Source organism: Catharus ustulatus, chromosome 21 (genome assembly GCF_009819885.2).
Source record: "Catharus ustulatus isolate bCatUst1 chromosome 21, bCatUst1.pri.v2, whole genome shotgun sequence".
Taxonomy (NCBI): domain Eukaryota; kingdom Metazoa; phylum Chordata; class Aves; order Passeriformes; family Turdidae; genus Catharus; species Catharus ustulatus.
This window is the reverse complement of record NC_046241.1, coordinates 8,219,339-8,241,969: the sequence shown is the minus strand read 5'-3', so window position 1 is coordinate 8,241,969 and position 22,631 is coordinate 8,219,339. Positions and strand designations below refer to the sequence as shown.

The 22,631-nt window shown below is 47.4% G+C and overlaps 1 protein-coding gene across 4 annotated transcripts in view; it reads right to left on the bottom strand.

The window, feature by feature from the left end:
- The window catches only part of COL5A1 (collagen type V alpha 1 chain), a 173,692-nt gene that overhangs the window by 72,075 nt on the left and 78,986 nt on the right, over positions 1-22,631 (bottom strand). For 3 of the 4 annotated variants that reach the window (XR_006163100.1, XR_006163101.1, XR_006163102.1), the window contains exons 1-5: positions 10,827-11,041; positions 7,867-8,019; positions 6,850-6,906; positions 2,561-2,602; positions 2,291-2,353 (exon numbers count right to left, since the gene is read on the bottom strand). Coding sequence is in view for 1 of the 4 variants with exons in the window: in XM_033077450.2 (XP_032933341.1) it covers positions 2,291-2,353; positions 2,561-2,602; positions 6,850-6,906; positions 7,867-8,019; positions 10,827-11,075; positions 11,894-12,040 (711 nt within the window). In the remaining 3 variants the exon portion in view is untranslated. Of the gene's footprint in view, positions 1-2,290; positions 2,354-2,560; positions 2,603-6,849; positions 6,907-7,866; positions 8,020-10,826; positions 11,076-11,893; positions 12,041-22,631 lie in introns of those variants that run through there. The other variant, XM_033077450.2, reaches the window with a different exon arrangement.

Genomic DNA, 22,631 nt, shown 5'->3' with positions numbered 1-22,631 from the left:
CAGCAAACCTCCCAGTGTGGGTTTGGGCTCTCAGTGCTGTGTTTTACACCAGGAGGGGACAGGGACAGGGACACTGCAGAGGAGCCACAGCAAATCTGCAGCACTGAGAACAGGCCAGGGGGATCCCTGGGAGCACAGATCCCTGCACTGCACTCCTTCTGCCTTCCACTCCTTCTGCCTCTTAAAAACCAACAAAAAGTTGTAATCAAGGCCACAGAACTGAGCTGCATTTACCACAACAACCACCAGCTGTGTGAGGACACCTCAGACCCCAATCCAGCCCGACCTCCCCATCTGAACTTGGCCATTGCCATTTTCCCCACCTTGTCCAAGCCAAAAAAATCTGCCAGAAGGGTGGGAAGCCCTACAGAGTCTGTGTCTGGTGACCCCAGTTTATTTGTTAAACTAAATATTATTATTTAAGAGTTTGTGTCTGGTCACCCCAGTTTATTTATTAAATTAAATATTATTATCTAAGAGTCTGTGATCACCCCAGTTTCTTTATTAAATTGACTTATTATTATTTAAGAGTCTGTGTCTTGTGACCCCAGTTTATTTGTTAAATTAAATATTATTATTTAAGAGTTTGTGTCTGGTCACCCCAGTTTATTTATTAAATTAAATATTATTATCTAAGAGTCTGTGATCACCCCAGTTTCTTTATTAAATTGACTTATTATTATTTAAGAGTCTGTGTCTGGTGACCCCAGTTTATTTATTAAATTAAATATTATTATTTAAGGGTCTGTGTCTGGTCACCCCAGTTTATTCATCTGGGCATGCAGGATGCCAACAGGATCTGGTTCCCCCTTTGGGATTCCCATTAGATCTGGGAATCAGCTGCTGCATCCATGAAGGACCCAGAGCCTGCCAGGGGCTGGGAGCTGCTTTATCTGCCAGGAAACTGCTCAGCACCTCGGGGATCAGATTGGGGAAGGGTTTGCTGATAAGAGCTCCCTTCCTCTGGGGGTGTTTGCATTTGTTGGGTGGCAGGAGTGACAGAAGTGACAGCAGTGACAGCAGTGACAGCAGTGACAAAGTGACAGAGTGACAGACTGACAGTGCCAGCAGTGGGATGCTGAGGGCTCTGGAGCATCCCCCAGGATCTGTGGCACTGCTGCTCCCTCCCTGCTGTGCTTTCCAGGGAAAACACCCACAGCTCCAGGCACATTTTGGGTGGAGCAGCAGAGCTGCAGAGGCTGCTCTGGACACAGCCCTGACCTCCCTCCTCACCTGGATGCACCAACCAAGCTCCAAATTCCTCTCTCTCTGAAATCCATGGATTCCCTAGTGACATCATTGCTGCTGGGAAATGTCCCCTGTCCCTCCTGCAGTCCTGCTCTGCCCCAAACCCCGCCAGGCTCTGGGAGTTTTCCCTGAGGTGTCAGGGCAGAATTCCTGCTGGGGCAGAGGGCAGGCTGTCCTCACCCAGCCTGGTCCCCTCTCCTGGCTGCTCTGCAGCTAAAGGAGCAGCCCCAGGGTCATTTCAGGGCTCAGCTCAGGCAGTGAGGACAGTGGGGTTGAATTTTGGGTATTTCCAAGCTCAGGGATTGCTGCTGATCTCAGCAGCTCAGTGCTGGCCCCAGCTGCAGGACCCTGACAGAGCTGCAGAGCTCAAGGGGGGATTTGGGGTCACTTGGGAGCAGCTGCCTTTGGGGAGACATCCCAAAGCTGGAGGCTCTCACAGAGCAGAGGCTGCCAGGCACAGAACTGATTTACAGCAGCATCCAGACCTGAGTGATGGCACTGCCAGAGGACATAAATCAGCTGGGACAGAGCAATAACCCACCCAGGGAAAAGGTGGAGTGCTGACAGGAGCTTCTTTCTCCCTGGGAAAGAGCCTGGTGTGACCCCAGGACCATCCTGGACAAAGCCAAACCCTCTGCCAGGACTCTGTGCAACCCCAGAACTCTGATTTCCCTGTGCTGATGGCTCTGGGTGTGTTTGTCCCTCCTGTTTTCCCAGTGCCACACTGGGAGCAGCAGCCAAAGGGCACAGACACAGAGCAGGAGGGGTGCAGGATATATTTTTATATCAGTTTAATATTGGTTTTACCTTGGAATATGGCTGAGTAACGAGGCTGCTCCCCAACCCTTCCATCCCTGGGTGCAAAGCTCTGCCCTGCATCCCACCATGAACTCCTTTGGGAATTGCTCTCACAGGATTTTTACAGGATTTTTGCAGGATTTTTACAGGATTTTTGCAGGATTTTAAGGCTCCAGGGACACCCCACAGCCCCACTCTGCCCACCCAAAACTCCAGCAAAGAGGAGAAAACCACGGCCACTCACCCTCTCCCCTGGGTCACCCATCAAGCCCACAGGTCCTGTTGGTCCTGGAGGTCCTGGAAGGCCCTGGAAGAGAAAAAAAGAAAGGAAAAAAACCCCATGAAAATGTGTTATTATTTGTAGCAGATTTCTCCAAGCAGCAGGAAAAGATTTTGAGCTCTCTGCTTATTTCTGCACCAGCAAATCCACCCCAAAGCTCCCTCTGCTCACGTGCATGGCAGATGGGAGCAGCAGAGCATCCCACACCTGGAGCAGGGGGAAAATTCCACTTACTGCTGGGCCTTCAGGACCAGGGGGACCTTCCACCAGCATTCCCTGGGCAGGAGGAAGGAAAAAAAAGTGATTAGACACATCCTCAAAGTCATTTGGAGCACAGGGAAAAGCCCAGTGCTTGATCTGTTCTTAAATATCTCAGCTCTTGCTGCTGCATGGACACATCCCAGAGCTGGATGACTTCTCCCAGAGGTGCAGAGGATGGTGGAAAAGCCAAATAAAGTGAATTTAAACCCCACAGAACAGCCCTTACTCCCAGCACAGCATCACCTTCCCCACCACAGCCTTCTCCCTGTGCTCAGAGCCAGGCAAAAAAGCAAATCCTGGATTTTGTCCAGCCTTGATGGTGCTGGAGCTTGAGGAAAAAGCTTTTCCCAGCCCTAAAGAGCTTAACAAGAATTTAGCAATCAAATTGCAAGGTGGTTTTGAAATGATTTTTTTTTCCAGCAGACTGCACACTGTGATTTCCTCTGTGAGTGTAGGAAATCAGTGTGTGGGAAAAATTCTGGGATATTGTTACTGCAGCCTCTTCACTCTAAATATTTTGTCATCAGATCTATCATGCACTCAGGAAAATTAAGGTTTGGGAGTTGTTTTCTTTTTTTATCTCATGAGTGTGTAAGAAACCTCCCAATCCACCTGGAAAATGCTTTCCAGGAGGTGTCAGGATAATATTTTGGGAAGAGCTCTGTCCCTTTTCTCTCTGGATCAGAGATAAACAGAGCCCAGGCTGAGTCAGCAATTCCCAGCTCACCTGGGACATTTTTCCTAGGGGATGAAATTCTATAAAAATCTGTGCATGAGCAGTTGGTTCCTGTGGGAGAAGCCGTGCAGGGGCTGCTTTGGGGTCACCCTAAATTGTTCTCAGGCTCTGGTGCCAAAAGCCTCAGCTGACCCCGCTCCAAGGGAGCTGAACGAATCTGAAATGTCTGCAGGAAAATCCAGGCATTCCTACCCCAAAACCCACACTCCTCCCTAAGCCCAGAGCAGCAAAAAATAACCTAAAGCAGCGTGCCCTGCCCCAGCCCTGCTTCCTGCAGAGTTTCTGCACCAAAAAATGCGTGGCCAGCTCGGTTTTGTGCCTTTCCTGGTGTCCACACTCAGCATTTCCAACCCTCCCAGCTGGGTGGGACAGGGGGGGTTTGTTCTGGGGCTCCTCAGCAGGGAATGACCCTGGGATGGGATTGACCCACTGCAGGTTCAGCCAGGGGAATCCTTCTCTGGGTGGGAATTAGGGTGAATTCCACACAGTGTTCTCCAAGCTGCAGGGAAATCCCAGAGATGCCAGCTTGTGGGCACCCCAAAATCCATCCCAGCACATGGACACCCCAGAAACCCATTCTTGTTGAGATCTCAGCATATGGGACACCCCAAAATCCATCCCAGCACATGGACACCCCAAAAACCCATTCCTGTTGAGATCTCAGCATATGGGACACCCCAAAATCCATCCCAGCACATGGACACCCCAAAATCCCATTCCTGTTGAGATTCCAGCTCATGGACACCCCAAAATCCATCCCAACACATGGACACCCCAAAAACCCATTCCTGTTGAGATCCCAATACATGGACACCCCAAAAATTCATCCTTGTTGAGACCCCAGCATATAAATAACCCAAAATCCATCCTCATTGAGATCCTAGCACATGGACACTCCAAAATCTATCCCAATATATGAACAACCCAAACTCCATCCTTGTTGAAATCCCAGCACACGGACACCCCAAAATCCATCCTCTTTGAAATCTCTGCATATAAAAAACCCCCACAAATCCATCCTTGTTGAGATCCCAGCATATGGGCACTCCAAAATTCCTTCCTGTTTGGATCCCAGCACATGGGCACCCCAAAATCCATCCTCTTTGAAATCTCTGCATATAAAAACCCCCAAAATCCATCCTTGTTGAGATCTCAGCTCATGGACACCCCAAAATCCATCCTCCTTGAGATCCCAGCATATAAATAAACCAAAATCCATTCTTATTGAGATCCAAGCACGTGGGCACCCCAAAATCCATCCTTACTGAAATCCTAGCATATGGACACCCCAAAATTCCTCACTGTTGAGCTCCCAGCCCATGGACACCTCAAAATCCATTCTTGTTGAGCTCCCAGCATATGGGCACCTCAAAATTCCTTCTTGTTGAGATCCCAGCATATAAGCACCCCAAAATCCATCCTCTTTGAAATCTCTGCATATAAAAAAAAAACCCAATCCGTCCTTGTTGATATCTCAGCACACGGACACTCCAAAATCCACTCTCCTTGAGATGTCTGCACATGGACACCCCAAAATCCATCCTTTGTGGGAGCAGTGATGGCACACTCTGTGTGACAGGTTCCAGAACAGGAATTAATCAGAGTGCAGCCCACAGAGGAGGGTTTGGGGTGCTGCTGTGAGCACTCACAGCACCAAGGCTCTGCTCCCCAGGGGAAGGGTCAGGGATGATTTGGGATGTGAACACCCTGGGCATGTTCCCATCTTTATCTGCTGGTTTGTGTCAGCTCTGGCCTTGGGGACATCTGGGGATTGTCCTTGGCAAGAAACCTCCTGTGTTTCATCAGTGGGAGGGTTTTAGGGACAGCACCAGTGGGGTGATCCCATTGAGGGGAAAAGCCAGCCCTGGATTTGGGATTGTCCCAGGGGACAGCAGGGCAAGGCTCCTGCCACAGCCACCACCCACAAGTGAAGCCAACATCCCAAAACCACCCCAAAATCCTGCTCCAATTTAGGGGTGCTGAGCAAACCCTCCCTAAAGGTGAGCACCAAAAGGACAGAGGGTCAGAGGAGGTGCCAGCAGCCTGGTGACCCCACAGCTGGGATTTTTGGGATCCCTCCTCTCCATCCCCCCTGCCCTGCTCTGCTGCCTCCAGCAAGTGTCAGCACAGAGCAAGGATTGAAGGACAGCTGGCTTTGAAAGGAGTAAAAATCCAGCAGAACCCAATTCGTGCTTGGGTTTTATTTCTCCTGCAGCTCCCATCAGAAACTATAAAAAATAAATAATTAAAAAATAAAGAGCTAAAGAGCGAAGCAAATCCGAATTTCCCTGCTCAAGAGGAGCTGCACGGAGAGGGACAAGGCAGCATTTGCTCTTGTTTACTTTCTGGCAAAAGCCATCCATGCTCCAGTGTTTTGAAATAGCAAAGGCGGCCAAATTCTTTCTGGATGATTAAACTTAACTATTTTGTTCGCTTTGTAGCTTTTCAGGCTGGGTCTGTGCCATCATCTTCGTGGGGTTTGGCTGCCCCCCTTCCCTTCCCACCCCTGTGATAAGGAAATCGCTGGCTCCTCCTTTTGTTTGCAGAGTGAGAGACCCAGAAAGGAAGGGAAGGAAGGGAAGGTCAGAAATGTTTTTAGAAGGGAATTAATTGGAGGTTTGAAGCCTTGCTACTGCACCCCGGCTTCTGGCTGGGTCCCCTCTCCACCACCCGCAGAAATTTCGGGTGGAAGAGGAAAAGGAGGAGAAATGAAAAGGGAAATGATGGCCTCAGAGTGCTGGGAAGTGCTGGGTGCTGTGCTGGCCCTCTGCCAAGGAAAATGAGGTTAATTGAGCTGGGGGTGTGCAGCGAGCAGGAGCTCAGCCCTGGGGACAGGGATCCCCAATTCCAGCCTGGGGAGGTGCAGGAATGGGGGCACCTGGGCACACAGAGAGGGGGAAAAAAAGGGAAATAATCAAAACCATCTTTCTCTGCTGACAGGAACCCCTGGGCCAGCCCCAGCCATCCCCACCATGAGGATCCTTCCCCAGCTCAGGGCTGGGTTGGCACCCACAGCTTTTGTAGGATGCAGAGGGCACAGCCAGCTTGGGATTGTCCTTTAGAAGGAAAAACAACCTCAAAATCAGGCCACAAATGTGGAGGGAAGGACACAAAGTTGGGAGGGATTGTGGAGATCCCCAGCTGTGGATTTCTTTTATCTCCCTTTGATTTGAACCCATTGGTGGCCCCATTAAAGCCAGCCCCAATCTGGGGGTTCAGGGCAGGATCTGAGCTGGATGCTCCAGGGGCTCTCCCAAACTCCTGGGGGATGAGACCTGCCCAACATTTCAGCCCAAGGTTTTATATCCTAAATGAGAGATTTCATGGGAATTCTTGCACTTCCTTCATGATTTAGGTCGCTCCTCGAAGCTTTAAAAATATTTAATAATTACAGTGTTTTAGATTAAATGAAGCAAGGAATTCTTTCATGGGAATTTTCCTCCCAGCTGTCCCCCTGAGAATAAATTCTCTGCACCTTTTCCCATGGGGAAAAACCCAACAGAGCCCAACCTCAGGTGCTCCTTACCGGCTCAATAATGGCAGGTTCACCCTTCTGCCCCTTCTCACCACGGGGGCCACCGATCTGCGGGACACAGGGGAACACAGAGCCGGACAGTCAGAGGGGACATTGACATCATCTTCATTGCCATCATCATCATCATCTTCATCACCATCATCATTATCACCATCATTACCGTCATCCGTCATCATCATCATCACCATCATTACCATCATCATTTCCATCATCATCTTCATCACCATCATCATCATTGCCATCATCATTATCATCATCATTATCACCATCATTACCGTCATCATCATCATCATCATCACCATTATCACCATCATTACTGTCATCATCATCATCATCATCATTTCCATCATCATGATCATCACCATCATCATGATCACCATCATCACAATCATCATAATCATCATAATCATCATCATCATCATTATCTTCTTCTTCATCATCACCATCATCACCACCATCATCATCACCACCATCACCATCATCATAATCATCATCATCATCACAATTATCATCATAATCATCATAATCACCATCATCATCTTCTTTTTCATCATCATCACCATAATCATTAACATCATCACCATCATCATCATCATCACAATCATCATCATAATCACCATCACCATCATCACCATCATCATCTTCCTCATCACCATCATCATAATTTTCTTCATCATCATCCCCACCATCACCATCATTATCATCATCATCACCATCATCATCATCATAATCACTACCATCATCACCATCATCATCACCACCACCATCATCATCACAATTATCATCATAATCATCATAATCACTGCCACCATCATCATCTTCATCATCACCATCACCTTCATCACCCCCATCCCCAATCCCAGCAGGATCTGGACATCCTGCCACAATCCAGCTGAGGAAAGACCCAGGGCAGCTGCTCCTTATTTTTTGCACTAATTCTGCTCTAAATTACACAAGGCCCAACATTTTGGAGCAGGATTCTCCTGGGTGGAGCAGAGAGCCTCTCACCCCTTCGTAGATGGTGTCCTGGTTGGCTGGCATGCCGGGGCCGATGTCAGGAGAGGCTGTCCTGTCGTAATAATTGTCGTAATAATTCCCATCATATTCCTTTATGGTTTCCTCCGTGAAATCTTTGTCCAGGTCATCCCCTCCTTGAGCAGCCTGGAGAGGAAAGAGCAGCAGTGGGTCAGGAATTCTCTCCTGGCTGGACAAAATGGAATATCGATGTGTTATTATATTGAAGGGGGTGATTTTTTTGCAAAAAAAAATTTGATAATTTTGATAATAATCGTGACAAGGGAAAAACCTGGGGAAAAGTGAATTTCTGGAATTTTTTTTAAGCTTCCAGTGACTTCTCCAACAGCAGGAAGACAGATGGGAGAAGCTTCATGTCAAATTTACACTCTGGATTTCTTTGCTGATCCCCAATAAAACACTGAGAGCAGAAAAGTTGGAGTGAGGAGAACAAAGCCCAGCACAGGAGGATTCTGCAAACCCCAAATGCCTGAAGAAAGAGGTAATGGAAGTTTCAGGCTCCAAATCCTCCTCCTCTCTCACGGCCTCGGCGCTGGAGGCTCTGCATTATCGAGCCCCACATCCGCTCCCAGATTTCAGATGCGCACCAAACCCACCATGTGTCACTGTCAGCGTCCAATTACAGCAGGAAATGTGGAAAAACCCGAGGTCACTGGTGTGGAAACCTCCTGTTTGTTTAGTCTGGGCTCATCCCAGGAGCAGGAGCTGTTACAAATCTGCAGCCTCAGTCCCTGAACCCTCCCTGAGTCCTTTCAGACGCCACGGAGCACAGCAAGGACATCCAGACAGGGCTCAGAATTTCCTTGCTGCTCTCCCAGCAGCCTGGCAGGCACAGCCCCTCGCTCTCAGCAGCCCTGCAAGGAACAACATGTGCTGCTCTGATTGATTTGGGCTCTTTCTTATCCAGGTGATGACCAAAATAGTCCAGCAATTGAATTATTTCCAGTGCTTCTTGCAGAAATAGCTCCTCACTACTACGGATTCAAAGTCATTTCAGTGCCATCACTGCTTCCAGACTTTTTTCTGTGCCAGAACCGCTCAGAAATTATAAACATGAGCATCTGGGTCTAAATTCAGGAGGTTTTAAGCTAAGACCAAGCCTAGAATGAAAGCAATCACCTTCTCTTACCTCTGCAAACACCAACTGGCTTTGGCAGAAATTATAGCTGGGCAATTATTCAATTAGAAAACTTGGAAAAGTCACGATTATTTTTCCTTTGGGCTGGTTCAAATGGATCTGTTGCTATCACACCTCCCCCTTTTATCCTGGCTGAAATATTTCACCTGGTTTTGCACTTTCAAACCTTAAAAACCAAATCTAAAAAATCTCATCCGGCTCTAAGAGCTTGGGGATAACAGCAAATTGCATGAAATGAATATCAGAAATGTCTGGCTTGACATTTTAATTGAGGTCCTCAGGTCTATTTGCATGGAAAGATGATATTTGGAATAACTGGGCAGTTCCCAGCCTGAACTTTGCTTCTCTATTTCCTTTCCTTAACAATTAAAGTGGCCCTTGAAGCCTCCTCCTTCCTCTTCCACTTTTTAATTTAAGGCCCCTCTATCCAGTTTTTAATTCATCTTTTTTTTTTTTTTTTTAGGAAGTCTAAGCTTGGCCAAAGATTTCTGGTGCTTGGTCAGGAAATGGAAAACTTCTCCATCCGTGGGTTCCCTCAGGTTGGAGCCCTCGATCCCTGGAGTGTTTTCCTTTTCTCCCTGTGCATCATTTTGGGCTCTCCAACCTCCCCCACCACATTTTGGGGACTGGATCCCCCCCTGCCCTTGGAGGGGCAGGATCTGCCCCTGCCTGGCTCCACTGCTCAGATCTTTGCTTGGACACTTTCCCTGCCACCTTTTCCCCTCCAGTTCCCAGCTCCAGGGATCCTGGCCAACTTTTGCTGTCTTGGATTGTGACAGCCCCAGAACAAGGAATTCTCCACTGGAGAAACCATCCCTAAGCTCTTCCTGGGAACTGGGATGGCATTTGGAAGCATTAGAGCAGCATGGAATGGTTTGGGGTTCCAAACCCTCACCATGGGCAGGGACATCTTCCACTAAAGCTCAGAGAACAATTCCATGTTATCCCACCACTGATTCCTGTACTGCTGCTCCTGGATAATGGAGGATTTACCCATTTGATGTCTTTATTTCCTTGCTTTGTGACCTTCACAGCACCCAGCTCCCCAAAAATTCATCTCAGTCTCACCAACATTAATCTATTTCAGCATCAACATGAAAAGCAAGAATTGTCTTGAAAAGCAAGAACAAGTCTGAAGCACAGGAGAGTCTCGAGTGCAGCATTTCAGCTGGAGGATATTGAAGTGTGGGAGGTAAAAGTTAAAAAATTCCAACAGAAAAAGCTGTGGGGTCTGGGCTGATCCCAGCTCTGAGCAGATCCAGGCACAGAATAAAAAGGCTCGGGCCAGGTGGATGCAGCAGTTTTGGAATCAAGGCTTTGCCCCAGTGCTGAAATGTTTAAAAAATAAAAAAAAACAAACTGGAAAACATGAAGATGCTTTTCAGTGAAAATGGCAAAATGAAAAATATTGATGTTCTCCAGCAAATCAACATTTTAAGGATTTATATTAATAACTTTGGGATAAAAGGCTTTTACTGAGATTTTAACAGCAACCCTCATTTCTCTTTTTTGTCAGACAACCACTTCACCCGAGGAAATGCAGATGTCAATATGAGCAGCTTTTTCCAGGGAAATAATCCTTAACCAAATTCTAAATATCTGCATTCCCCACCCTGAAAAATCTGGAGTGAAAACATTTTACAAGAAACTCTCCCTGCAGCTGCCTGAACCACTTATGGATTTACCATCTGGCTGCTCCCGTCTCCTTTGCTTCCAGGGCTATGAAACAGCAGAATTAATTAAAAAAAAAAAAAAAAAAAAAAAAGATAAATTAAAATTAATGAATTAAAATTACATCAGTCTCATTGTAGGCGACGACAGTGCTCGTGGGGAGTTCAGCTTCCACTGCATTTTCAGTGAGGCCACCCTGGGGATCGATTTCCTCGTTGTAGTTGAGATCCTCGTAGGGCATTGGGGTGAAATACTCCTCGTTGATGGTCTCGTAGTTGTACTCATCAACCAGGGGATCATCCACTGCTCCATCCTCCTTGGGCTGCTTCCCGGGGTTCCCCCTCTCAGGGGGTGCTGTGGGAGCGGGATAATCCTGTGGGAAATAAAACATCACCATGAGAGAAACACAAACATTCTGCATCACCCTCCCCTTTGATAAAGGTTCATCACTGTCTTGGGGTGCAAAATGTGACCAAAAGTTTGTGTTCTGTCACCAGCTGTTAAACCAGGTGGGGCAGTGATCCTGATCTCTGTGGGATATCTCCTGTTCATGGATTATCTGTTAAACCAGCTGGGACAGTGTTCTTTATCTTTCCACAGCCCATCCTCCCTCCAGGAGATCTCTCCTGTTCATGGCCACTGAGTCCCAGGGCATGGCTGATAAAATTCCATCATCCATGGGCAGATGCTTCAGCCAGGGGAGGAGCCAAACATTTCCTACCCAGATAAAAACTGAGATTTGGAACATCAGAGCAGCCTTCTCCACTGGATTCCAGAGGAAAACCAGACCCTTCCACATCACCACTGGAGCTCCGGAGGGAAACTGCCCCTTGTACAGGAGCACTGCTCCAACTGAGCCACATCTGTCACTGCAGGAGGATGCAGCCACCATGGGATGGGACTGCTGCCAACACCCTGCCTGACGGGTGTCAGGCTGTACTCTGACTGTGTCAGGGTTTGGGGTTTGTTTCTTTGTAGTGCTGAATTTCTATTTTAATTTTCCTAGAAAAGAACTGTTATTCCTATCCCCATATCTTTGCCTGAGAGCCCCTTAATTTCAAAACTGCAATAATTTGGAGGGAGGGGGGTTACATTCTCCATTTCAAAGAGAGGCTCCTGCCCTTCTCAGCAGACACCTGTCCCCCAAACCAGGACAGCCACCTTCACCCCTGCCAGGACCCGCCTCGGTACCTGCTTGGTTTCAGGTCTCTCTCCGGCAGCCACCTCAGGAGGGCTGGGTTTGGTGGTGGGGGTTTCTGGTTTGGCAGCTTCATCCACGTCCTCGTAGTAGGGGTACTCGTAGTAGTAAGTGTCACCTTCTCCCTCCCCATCTGTGTACTGCAAGGAGAGGAGGAGAAATGTTGGAACCCTGGAAAAAGGGAGTTTGGAACTTTCTGTGCTTTCTAACACCAACCCCCAGGAGAACACTGCTTTTGACCTGAGGCTTGGAGAAGGCTTCCAAAATTGAGTGACAGAACTAAAATCACTGGGGTGTAGTTTGAGTAGAAGTGTGTGATATCACATGGTGAAGGGTTTGGGGGTTTGGAATATAGTAATAGGTATGGGACAAGATGCAAGTTTTAGGGGGGAAGTTCCTTCCTTTCTTCTTGTCCTTCTTCTTCTCAGGTCTAGGTGGTACTTGTATAATTGGAGAGAAAATGCTGCACTGCGGGTCACGGGTGTTTGATCATCAGGTCAAAAGTAAAAATAATTGTTTGTTTTAATTGGGTAATTAAGCCTAGAAAGACCTTGTCACGAGCAAAATGCATCCTCATTTCTTCATTTTTAGCTTGTTAGCTAGCAGTGCTGCAGCACTCACTGTAACATAAATAAAAATTAATAAACAACTAAATTCAAACACGAAATCCCATCTCTTGTGCTTTCAATCCTGACTCTAACTAAAGAAAAAAAAATAATAGAGAAGCAGGGAATGAGGTGGGAGCACTCAGTGTGTCCCTGCCAGCTTTTTTGGGCATCACAGCTTCCCTCTGCAAGTTTAGATGGAATATCTGGGAGGAATTCCTGCCTGGGAAGTGGGGAGCCCTTGGGATGGTCAAAAATCTGCTGGGGCTGCCCTGGAAGTATCCAAAGCTTGGATGTGGAGCAACCTGAGATCAGAATTTGATAAACTTTAAGATCCTTCCATCCCAAATCAGAAACTCTATGTTTTTTTTAAACCTTGCATTGCTGAATCCTCCCAGATGTGCCACACCTGAGAGAGCAGCAGAAATCCCTTGAGCCATTCCTGCACTAACAGCATCCCATCCACTGCAGGCTGGAGGGTTTGGAAAAGCAGATCCTCACAGCTTTTTCCACAAGGAGTCAGTGACTGCTCAGCAAGAAACCCAAAGAGAGGCGCTGGCTCCAGCAGGAGCTATTCCTACATGGAGCAGCACAGCCTCAGGACAAGCCAGCTCTTGTTGGACTGCTGGCTCCAAAATAGAGGAGTTTTATTTTCCTGCTGCCACAGATTTCCACGCAAGTGCTGTTTTATTTGTCTTATTTATTGTTTCTCCAGAAGCGCTGGCGGTGCTTCCCTGGGGCTGCGCCTAACCGTGAGCATCGCAAAGCCCCGCTTAGGTGCTGGATTAATTAATCCCAAAGATAAACTGGGAGGGCTGATGGCATTACTGGTTCATGGGGATTCCCTGACCTTGCAGGTCTGGGCTCAGCTGAAAGCAGATCAGCCCAAGAGAGTGGCTCAGGATGCCAGATAGCAACTGCAGCCAGCTGAGAGTTCTTAAAAAAGAGCAAAATTTGGGTGATGATCGTTAAAAATCAGCCACACCCAGACATTTCTGACTGGGCAGCAAACATACAAATGCATCCTGCACCAGCCTTTTTTGTTGTGTTTCCTTGTTTTAAAGAAAAGGCCTGGGGTGAACCCTACATATAAAAATTATTCGAGGGATGACTCCGGAGCATTTCTGCCAAAATGAAATTCAAAGCAAATCCAGGGGAAAAACGATTCTCCCTCCTTTAACACCTGTTGTTTCACAGAATATTGGGAAAGAACTGTTCAATCCTTTTACAAGTCCAACAGTAGAACTTGAAATTTAGAAACAGATGCTGGAGCTGCCAGGGAAGGTCAGCAATCCACGCTTGCTCATGCTGTCTCTCCTGTGTTTCTGAGCACCACGAGGATGTTCCTTTCAGTCTTTGGAAATGGGAGGAGCTCAGAAAGAAGGGAACCTCCCAAAAGCCAAACACAGAATGTGAAAATCCTAAAAACAAGCTCAGTTTTGGATGTGGGAAACAAGTCATGAGGAAGCTGAGCAGGAGGAAGGAACCACACGATTGCAAGGGTGCCACAAACCCAAATATTGGTGATTATGCCCCAAACCACGCTGAGAGACTCACGTATTCATCCTGGTTGGGGTCCTGGGACTGGGGGGAGTCGGGGATGGCGGTGTCACAGTCGGGGCTGTAGTGCTCACAGTACTCCAGGGCTGCCCGCGGGTCCGCCACGATCAGGAGCTGCTGGATGTCACCCTGCAGGGAGGGGAGCACACACGGTCAGGGGGGCTGGTGCTCCTGGAGATGCCAGCCCAAGGCTTTGATCAAAGGCAGAAACACAAAGAAATGAAAGCAAAAAGCCAAGGCAACCTTCCTGACATGGGTGCATCACCTGAGATGAGCCAAGGGAAAATCTCCATGTCCAGGGAGCAGCTGCTTCTCTTGGGTGTGACCCCACTGTGCTTCATCCCAGCCCCAAAATCCACCTCCTCAAAACACAAATCATCCAGTACAACAGCACTGGCAGCCCCAAGCAAGGCAGGTGTGGGAAAAAGGAGAGGAAAGAGCTTTGTACCCTCCAAATCAGCAATAAAACAAATCCTTTCCTTTGGTCCTGTGCAGGGCTGCAGAGCCACCCTGTCCAGCCCCAAAAGCTGCTTATTGCCCTCAAAACTTAGGGAAGTTTTGAGCTTCTCCCACCCCAGCTGGGTGGGTGAGACCCCAGCTGGAATCACATCACTCCCCCCTTTTTTACATCTTGCCTCACCTCAACGTCCCACCCGCAACAGACCCAGCGAGAGACTGGAAATGCATCTGATAAACCCAGAAAAGAGCCAAAGGGAAGCTCTGGGGACTAAAAACCAGGTGCAGAGGAAGCTCATTAGGCACCAGGGCTGGCTAATGGAGCAGCTGCTCCCTGGAGCCCGAAGGTCAGAGCAGAAATTGCTCTTGAGTTTCCTAAAGAGCCACCACGCCGCTCGACCACGATGCCAAAATCCAGTTCATTCAGCAGACAGTTACATAAGCCTTACTACTTGCATGCTTAGAGCTGATACTTTAATTAGGAGAGGGAAAATATTCTTATTTAATACCAGACAAACATGGCTAAAGCATCAGGGGAAAAGCAGGAGTGTTGCAGCAGAGCTGGGAGGATGATTTGGGCAGTAATAGGAACCAGAAGCTCCAAAGGGAGCCTGGCCAGCCTGGCAAGCAGCCCTGTGGAAAAGGATATTTTTGAAATTATGGGCCAAATCTGCCTTGGTGTCGCTGGATCATGGATGTGTCCCACTGAGTTCCCCCCAAAAAAGGGAATGCTGCTGGCATTTTGGGCAAGGAGTGCCAGGAGCCCTGGGGAAGGAGGGCTCAGAGCTGCCCCCAGCTCCCTCCTCCATCCCCAGGTTTGCACCTCCCTCCCTGCAGCAGCTCAGGAACATCTGGGCACCTCAGACCTGCCACCCCTCAAGGAGTGTTCCCTGCAGCTCATTAGTCGTTGTTTCCAGTGAATAACCTTTACAAAATTAACAGAAACGTCTGCAAAGTGGGTTTCAATTTTCCATTTTTAAAACGAGAAACATCTTCCCTTTCCTTTCCCTTTTATTTTTTTTAAATATAAACCACTCCTGCTATTACCATTCCAGCTTTTCTTTCATAATGTAACCACCAAAATTGGGCTTAGAGTATTGGGAAAATAAAAAAAAAAAAAAAAAAAAAAAAAAATCGAGTTTTTTGCTGTGTAGAACATTTCCTTTTCCAAGCAGCTCTGGGCACCACCTGCCCATGGGACCCACAGGGAAACTGGACCATGGTGGGGACCCCAGCCCTGAGGGGCACTGGGAGTGTTGTGGGGTTACCCAGGCCATAAATCAGAACCATCCTGTGGTCAGTGCTGTCTCTGGAGCCTGAGCTGACACCTGTGTGTGTTTTAGAGTCTCTGTGTTCCAGCCTGAGCACCAGAGAAAGAGTCAGGAGACTCTTCTGTTGTTTCCAGAGTTATTTATTTTATTTAATCTAAAAGTTCTTTCCCTGAGGTTTTGTTCAGCAGCTCAGCCCAGGCACACTGCCCACCCTGGGGTAGAATTATCTTTTTATACTATAAACTACATAAACATTATTTACAATTATCTCCCAATACCTATCACTTATATTGTACAGTCTGGTTCTGCTCTAAACCAATCTAAAAGTGCCAACATCACCCAAAAGATGGATGCAGGAAAGAGGAGAAAGGACAGAATATGCCCAGATTGCTCCATCTTGACCCCAAACCCTTATTACAAACAATCTTAAAAACCTACTTTTTCACCTTATAATAATCTAATTTATATTCTACTTATTTTTTGTGACTTTTAATTATTCTTGTAAGGGTGGTAATTTTTCCAGGGTTGAAATCCAAGGCACAGGGGTTCTGGGCTCTGTACCCAGGCTCCTGAGCCCCTGCCTGGGTCTGGAACCACCCAGGGTATCCAGAGGGATGTGCTGGGCTCTCACACCATCCCTGTCTCCAAAGGCACTCCAGAGCTCCAAACCCCTTCCTTTGGAATTCCCTCCAGCAGGGAATGCCCACCCTGGCCCAGGTTGGGGTGAGAACCCCTCCAGCTGCTATTTGTGCCCACACCAGCTCAGCCAGCCCTCCCTGCCACCCCTCCAAGCCCTCTGTGCCCTTCTCCCCCCGTTCTCCTGGAATTGTTGGGATAAGCAGAAGGAAAGCAGCCCCAAAGCAGAGCTGGGATTTGTCTCCACGAGGCAGGGGAGGCTGAAAAAGCTTTTTCTCCCTGATAAGGTTGGATTTACACCTCGGGGAGAGCTGACAGGCTGAGTCCCAGCAGTGAGCAGGGCTGGGGCTGCGTTTCCTCAAGGAGCAGATAAAGCAAGGAAAGGAATCTTGGCTAAACACAGAGCCAAAGGTTAAGCAGAAGAGAATTTGCTAAAGCTGGGTTTGTTTTTAGTCTCAGCTGATGGCAGCTCCTGAGCTATGCATGGGGAGAAAACCTTGATCCCACCCTGCAGGAGCTTGGGCATCCTGAATTGGAGAATATGGGGAAAAAATCTGCAAATCCCTGGAGCCAGAGTAGAAAACTGAACCTCAACACACCAAGGGACAGCCTGGGCCCCACAGTTTTCTGCTGGGGCAGAGGGGGAGGCTGAGCAGGGGAAGTCCCTGCTCATTCTGGGTCAAGAACTTGGGAAAATCAGTGAGGAACTGAACAAACTGAAAAAGCACCAGGCCGCATCAGAGAGCTCCACCAGCAACACTCCACAAATTCCCCTTCTCCTTTTCCACCCCAATCAATCATCCTGCCCAAAGCTCATCCTTCCAGCAAAACACAGTTTGAAAAAAATAATAAAATAAAATGAAATGAAATGAAATGAAATAAAATAAAATAATAACATAAATAAAATAAAATAAAATAATAAAATAATATAAAATAATATAAAATAATAAATAAAATAATAAAATAAAATGAATTAAAATAAAATAAAATAAATAAAATGAAATAAAAATAATAAAATAATAAAATAGAATAAAATAAATAAAATAAAAATAATAAAATAAAATAAAATAATAAATAAAATAAAATAAAATAAAATATAAATAAAAATAAAATAAAATTAATAGAATAAAATAAAATAATAAAATAAAATAAATAAAATAACATAAAATAAATAAATAAAAAATAAAAATAAAATAAAATAAATAAAAATAAAATAAAATAAAATATAATAAAATATAATAAAATTTGAATTTGGGATGAATGAGAGCCCAAGCCCCAGCACAGATCCAGGAGCTGAGCAGCTCAGCAGAGGGGGAAGGAGAAAAGCTCAGCCCATTCATCTTTGTTTTCACTCCCAGCAAGCCCCAGCGCTGGGATACCCCGCGCTAACACTTGTAAAAAGCAGACAGGAGTAAAAACCTTGTTAGCAAGATTCCCAGTCAATTGACCTCATCCCTCAGCGCCAAACAATAAAATGGGCTAATTTAGGCTGCAATAAAAAGCCCCACTATCTGCACCTCACAAAAGCTGCACAAAGCTCTGCTGTCAGGAGCCCCATTGCTGGATTTAAAAACCCACTTTAAATAGAGCAACCCACGCTGGGAGGTTCGGGAGCCTTTTGTGTCCTCTCCAGTGTGCTGCTGCTAATAAATCATAGCCAGGGGTGCTGCTGGCAAAGGGGAGCCAGCCCTGCTCCTCTTCCTCCTCAAGCCCCTGTTTGTTTCCCTGCTTTGCTCACAAACAGCCCAAAATTCCCTTCCCAGATGGATTTTTGCAGCGCTGACAAAGATCCCATTAATCTGTGTGGGACGGGTTTTCCAAGAGAGACAACTTCAAAATGCACCAGTGAGGTGGTTTAAAAACATGAGCAGCCAAATCAAAGATTTATTTTCAAGTAATGGGTTATTTCAGACAGAAACGCTCTGGGGTTTGTGGGAGTCACAGCAGCATCCTCCAGCCACCCACACAATGGGTAAAGTTCTTTTTTGGCCTGGCACTGAGTTGGGCACAAGCTTCAAGTAAATTCTGCAGCCCTTGGTAACATCCAGAGGCTGAGCTCAGCTGTGTACTGCTGTTTAACCAAAAAAAAAAAAGAAGCAGAGAATAAAAATATTGATTTTTTTAAACCTACAAACAACCATGATTTCATACATCAGGAGAGGCAGCGCTCAAAAAAGGGGATAAATCCCATTCTGGCCTTTATTCCTAGAAGTGCTGGTGAGGAGGAGGAGGAGGCAGGACACATTTCTGAGCAGATCTGTGAGCTGTGGGGGTTTCATCTGCTCCAGCAGACAGATGGAAGTGCGAACTGTCAGGACCAGTCAGGCTCTGCCTGACATTTATGGTAAAGCCATTTATACCTGATGACTCATTTGCTTTATGGATTAAGTTCCATCAAAGCCAGTTTAGCTCAACTCCCCAGCCAGCTCCCAGACAAGGGCTGGAAAAGCTCTTTCTGGAGCATTTTTTAGCACTTATTCTATATGTGTGTAAAAAATGTCACATCGCTTCCAATGACATCAGCTTCAGGAACTCGTTGTGGTTCAGTGAAAAAAAAATTAAAAAAAAACAGCTGGAGAGGAGGATCAGAGTGACTTCATCTGGCACTGGCAGCAGCTCCCTAAAATCCTGGGATTTTTCAGGGCTCTCACTGGACTCGGGTTAGGGCATCACCCCAAAGTCTGAGATTCAGTAAATCCTGCTGGATGTGCCTTTGGAAACTCCTGCACTGGAACTGGGCAAAGCCAGGGTGAACAATGGGACATAAAACCTTCACAATTATTGGGAATTGCTGAGGTTGACCCTGACAATGCTGGCTGCACAACCCCCAAGGCAGTGAGGGGCTGGAGAGGGGCAGGGCTCAGGATGAAGGGGAGGCTCAGCCTCCAGAAACCCCAAATCCCTGTGCTGGAGCCAGCCTGGCAGCTCTCAGATGTTCCACTTGATAAATTCCATGGAAACATCAGCCCAGGAATCACCACAGCCCTGCTGCATGGAAACCCCAAAAATCAGAGGTGCTCAGAGCACCCCAGAGTCCTTTCTTTAGTGGGGTCACACAAAGGGTCAAACCACCCCCAGTCCCTGTCCCCAAGTCCTGAACCCTCAGGGGACAGAGTGACCCCACCAGACAAAGCTTGGGCTCCCAGAGCTGCTGCACCACAAAATGGGGAGGCAATTCCTGAAAGTTTAGCTAAATAGTAATAAATTAAAAAGAAAAAATGCTTGACTCGCACACAGCAACAAGTTCTGGTGGTTTGGCCAAATCCAGCTGGGTGCTGGGTGCTGATGTGTCCCCATCCTGCTCAGAGGGTGCAGGGATGGATGGGGCTGCTCTGGAGTTACCCAAGAACAGCTCCTGCTGCTCTGGGTGCTCACAGAGGAGCCTCTGCCCAGCCCTCCTTGATAAAAACCAGGTTTAATTAAACAGAGCAAGGAGGGAAGTGTCACCACAATGAAACGTGGCTCCAAACCCTCTCCAGGGCTGGGAAATTCCTCTTTTTTCACTGCACCTCTGCGTGGAACCCCTGAGCCCAGTCCTGATCAGTGCAGGAGCATCCCTGAGATGGGGCTGAACACAAACACAGCAATTAGCACAGCTCGGTGCTAATTAACTTCTGCTCATTGCTCAACCTGTCTGTGTTCCAGCCCCAGGGGAGAAGCCAGCTGAGGATGCACTGCTCCTGCTCCTGCTGGATTTGAAGGAATGGGGCAGGGAAGTGCTGTCCCCTCCTGTTCCCTGGCTCCTCTCTGTGCTGTCCCCAACACAAACCCAAATCCCATTTCACTACTGGGCCCTTGGCTCAGCACCCTCGTGGCTGCTGTTTAAAACTGAATTAACTCATGCCTCAAAGCTAAGAGGTTTTTTGGAGCAAAGGGCTGCCTGCAGAGCCCACAGAGCACTTTAGGTCTGTGTGTGAGCCATCCCAAACCCAACTTGCAGCAGTTTAGCAAGGACTCCTCACTGGAGGGGAAGGACAAGCCATTCTCTCAGAGGGGAACAAAAGCCAGATGGCTTTGCTAATTCTGGAAAGCTCTCCTGAAGAAGCTGCCAACACCCAAATACCAGTCAAGGCTCCATGGCAGGCAGGAGGATCCACACAAGGCTCATTTCCAGGTGGGCACTTCCCACCCCAGTCCCAGATAACCCCCAGAGTCAACAAACCCTGCCCTAAAGCAAACACTCCCCAGCAGGCACAACCTCTGAGCAGCTTGGAGCCAGAGCTGATGCCAAAGTTGCTTTTTTTGTGAACTCAGAGCTCATTCCCAAAGTTAACAGCCCCAGGATTCACCACAGTCTGGATTATTTACATGGCACTGCTTCCCACCCTCAATGGGGGAAAGATTTCCTTGCCTTCCCAAGTTTGTCAGAGCCATCAATCACAGCTGGCTGTTTCCTGACACTTTTCCTGGAATCCTCACCAAATCGTCGCCAAATCATCACCAAATCCTCACCAAATTATCATCAAATTTTCACAAAATCCTCACAAAATCCTCACCAAACCCTCACCAAATCCTCATCAAATTCTCACCAAATCCTCACCAAATTCTCATCAAATCACCACCAAATCCTCACCAAATTATCATCAAATTTTCACAAAATTCTCACAAAATCCTCACCAAACCTTCACCAAATCCTCATCAAATTTTCACCAAACCTTCACCAAATCCTCACCAAATTCTCATCAAATTCTCACCAAATCCTCACCAAACCCTCACCAAATTTTCATCAAATTCTCATCAAATCATCACCAAATTCTCATCAAATTCTCACCAAACCCTCACCAAACCTTCACCAAACCCTCATCAAATTCTCACAAAATCCTCACCAAACTGTCACCAAACCTTCACCAAATTCTCATCAAACCTTCACCAAATCCTCACCAAATTCTCATCAAATCCTCACCAAATTCTCACCAAACCTTCACCAAATCTTCACCAAATCCTCTGCCCTGAGCTCCCCCTCTCTCTGTCCCCTGCTCCTCTCAGTGCCACCTCCTGCCCCACAGCTTTTGGGACCAGAGATACCCTGGAGAGAACAGAAAAGATTAAAAAAAGAAAAAAATCACAAGCCTGACCAGGCTCAAAAGGACATTTAATAATGGACATTTAATAATGTTCATTTGATGATTTAATGATGGGGCCAAAGCTCCAGACCGCCCTTCCCTCCCTGCCCCACTGCTCCAACCCCAGCCACTCCACCTGAGCCTCCAGAGAGACCCCAAATCACCCCCTGGGATCTCCCAAAGCTCTGGGGCTGCTCCAGGCTCTGTGTTTCACCTTCCTCAGCCTCACCCTGAGGGGCTGCAGGGCTGGGGATGCATTCCCTGCACACTGCTGCAGGGCTGGGGATGCATTCCCTGCACACTGCTGCAGGGCTGGGGATGCATTCCCTGCACACTGCTGCAGGGCTGGGGATGCATTCCCTGCACACTGATGCATTGTTCCCACAGCAAATCCATCTTCCATAGCTCTTGCAGGATCAACCTTGGTGGAAAAATTCACCAAAAGAGTGGGAAAAAAACCCAGCTCAGTTAAATTAGCAATGTATAATTTAATTAAAATCCAGGAATTTGGGGACAGAGAGCAAAACTTGAGGCAGCTCAGAAAACAGGAGCACAGAAAGCTGCAAAACTACAAAGAATTTACTGCAAGGTCATGCTGGCTGTGCATTTCTCCAGGGATTTTTTTTTTTTTTTGGGTTTTCCAAGCTGGAAAAGGCACAGTGGGAAGGGCAGAGCATCCCACTGTGGGTGGGACAGAGGCAGGCTGGACAAAAAAAGCCCCAGCTGGGATTTCCTGGGGAAAATGGGGAGGTTTGGGGTGGGGAACACAAGCAGGGGAAGGTGGGGTGAGGTTTGAGTGCCCTGTCCCTGCATCCCTCCCATCCTGCTGTCTCATGGCTGGGGATCCAAACCACCAGTCTGGGCTGTGTGCTCCCCTTCAGAGCACAAATTTATTTTTTTTAGTGTTTTTTAAGTGTTTGCTGCAGGGAATTCCAGCAGAGAGCAGGACCCACCCTGAGCAAAAACGATTCAGTGGCTTCTGGTTTTGCTCCTGCCTGACATCAGCCCTGGTGGCATCACCACTGCAGCCCTGTGGGGACAAATCCTGGCAACATTTGGGCTTTCACTTCGTTTTCCCTGCTCAGCCAGGCCCTTCCTAAAACTGGATTTGTCTGCATTTCTCCTCACAGACCCCACAGC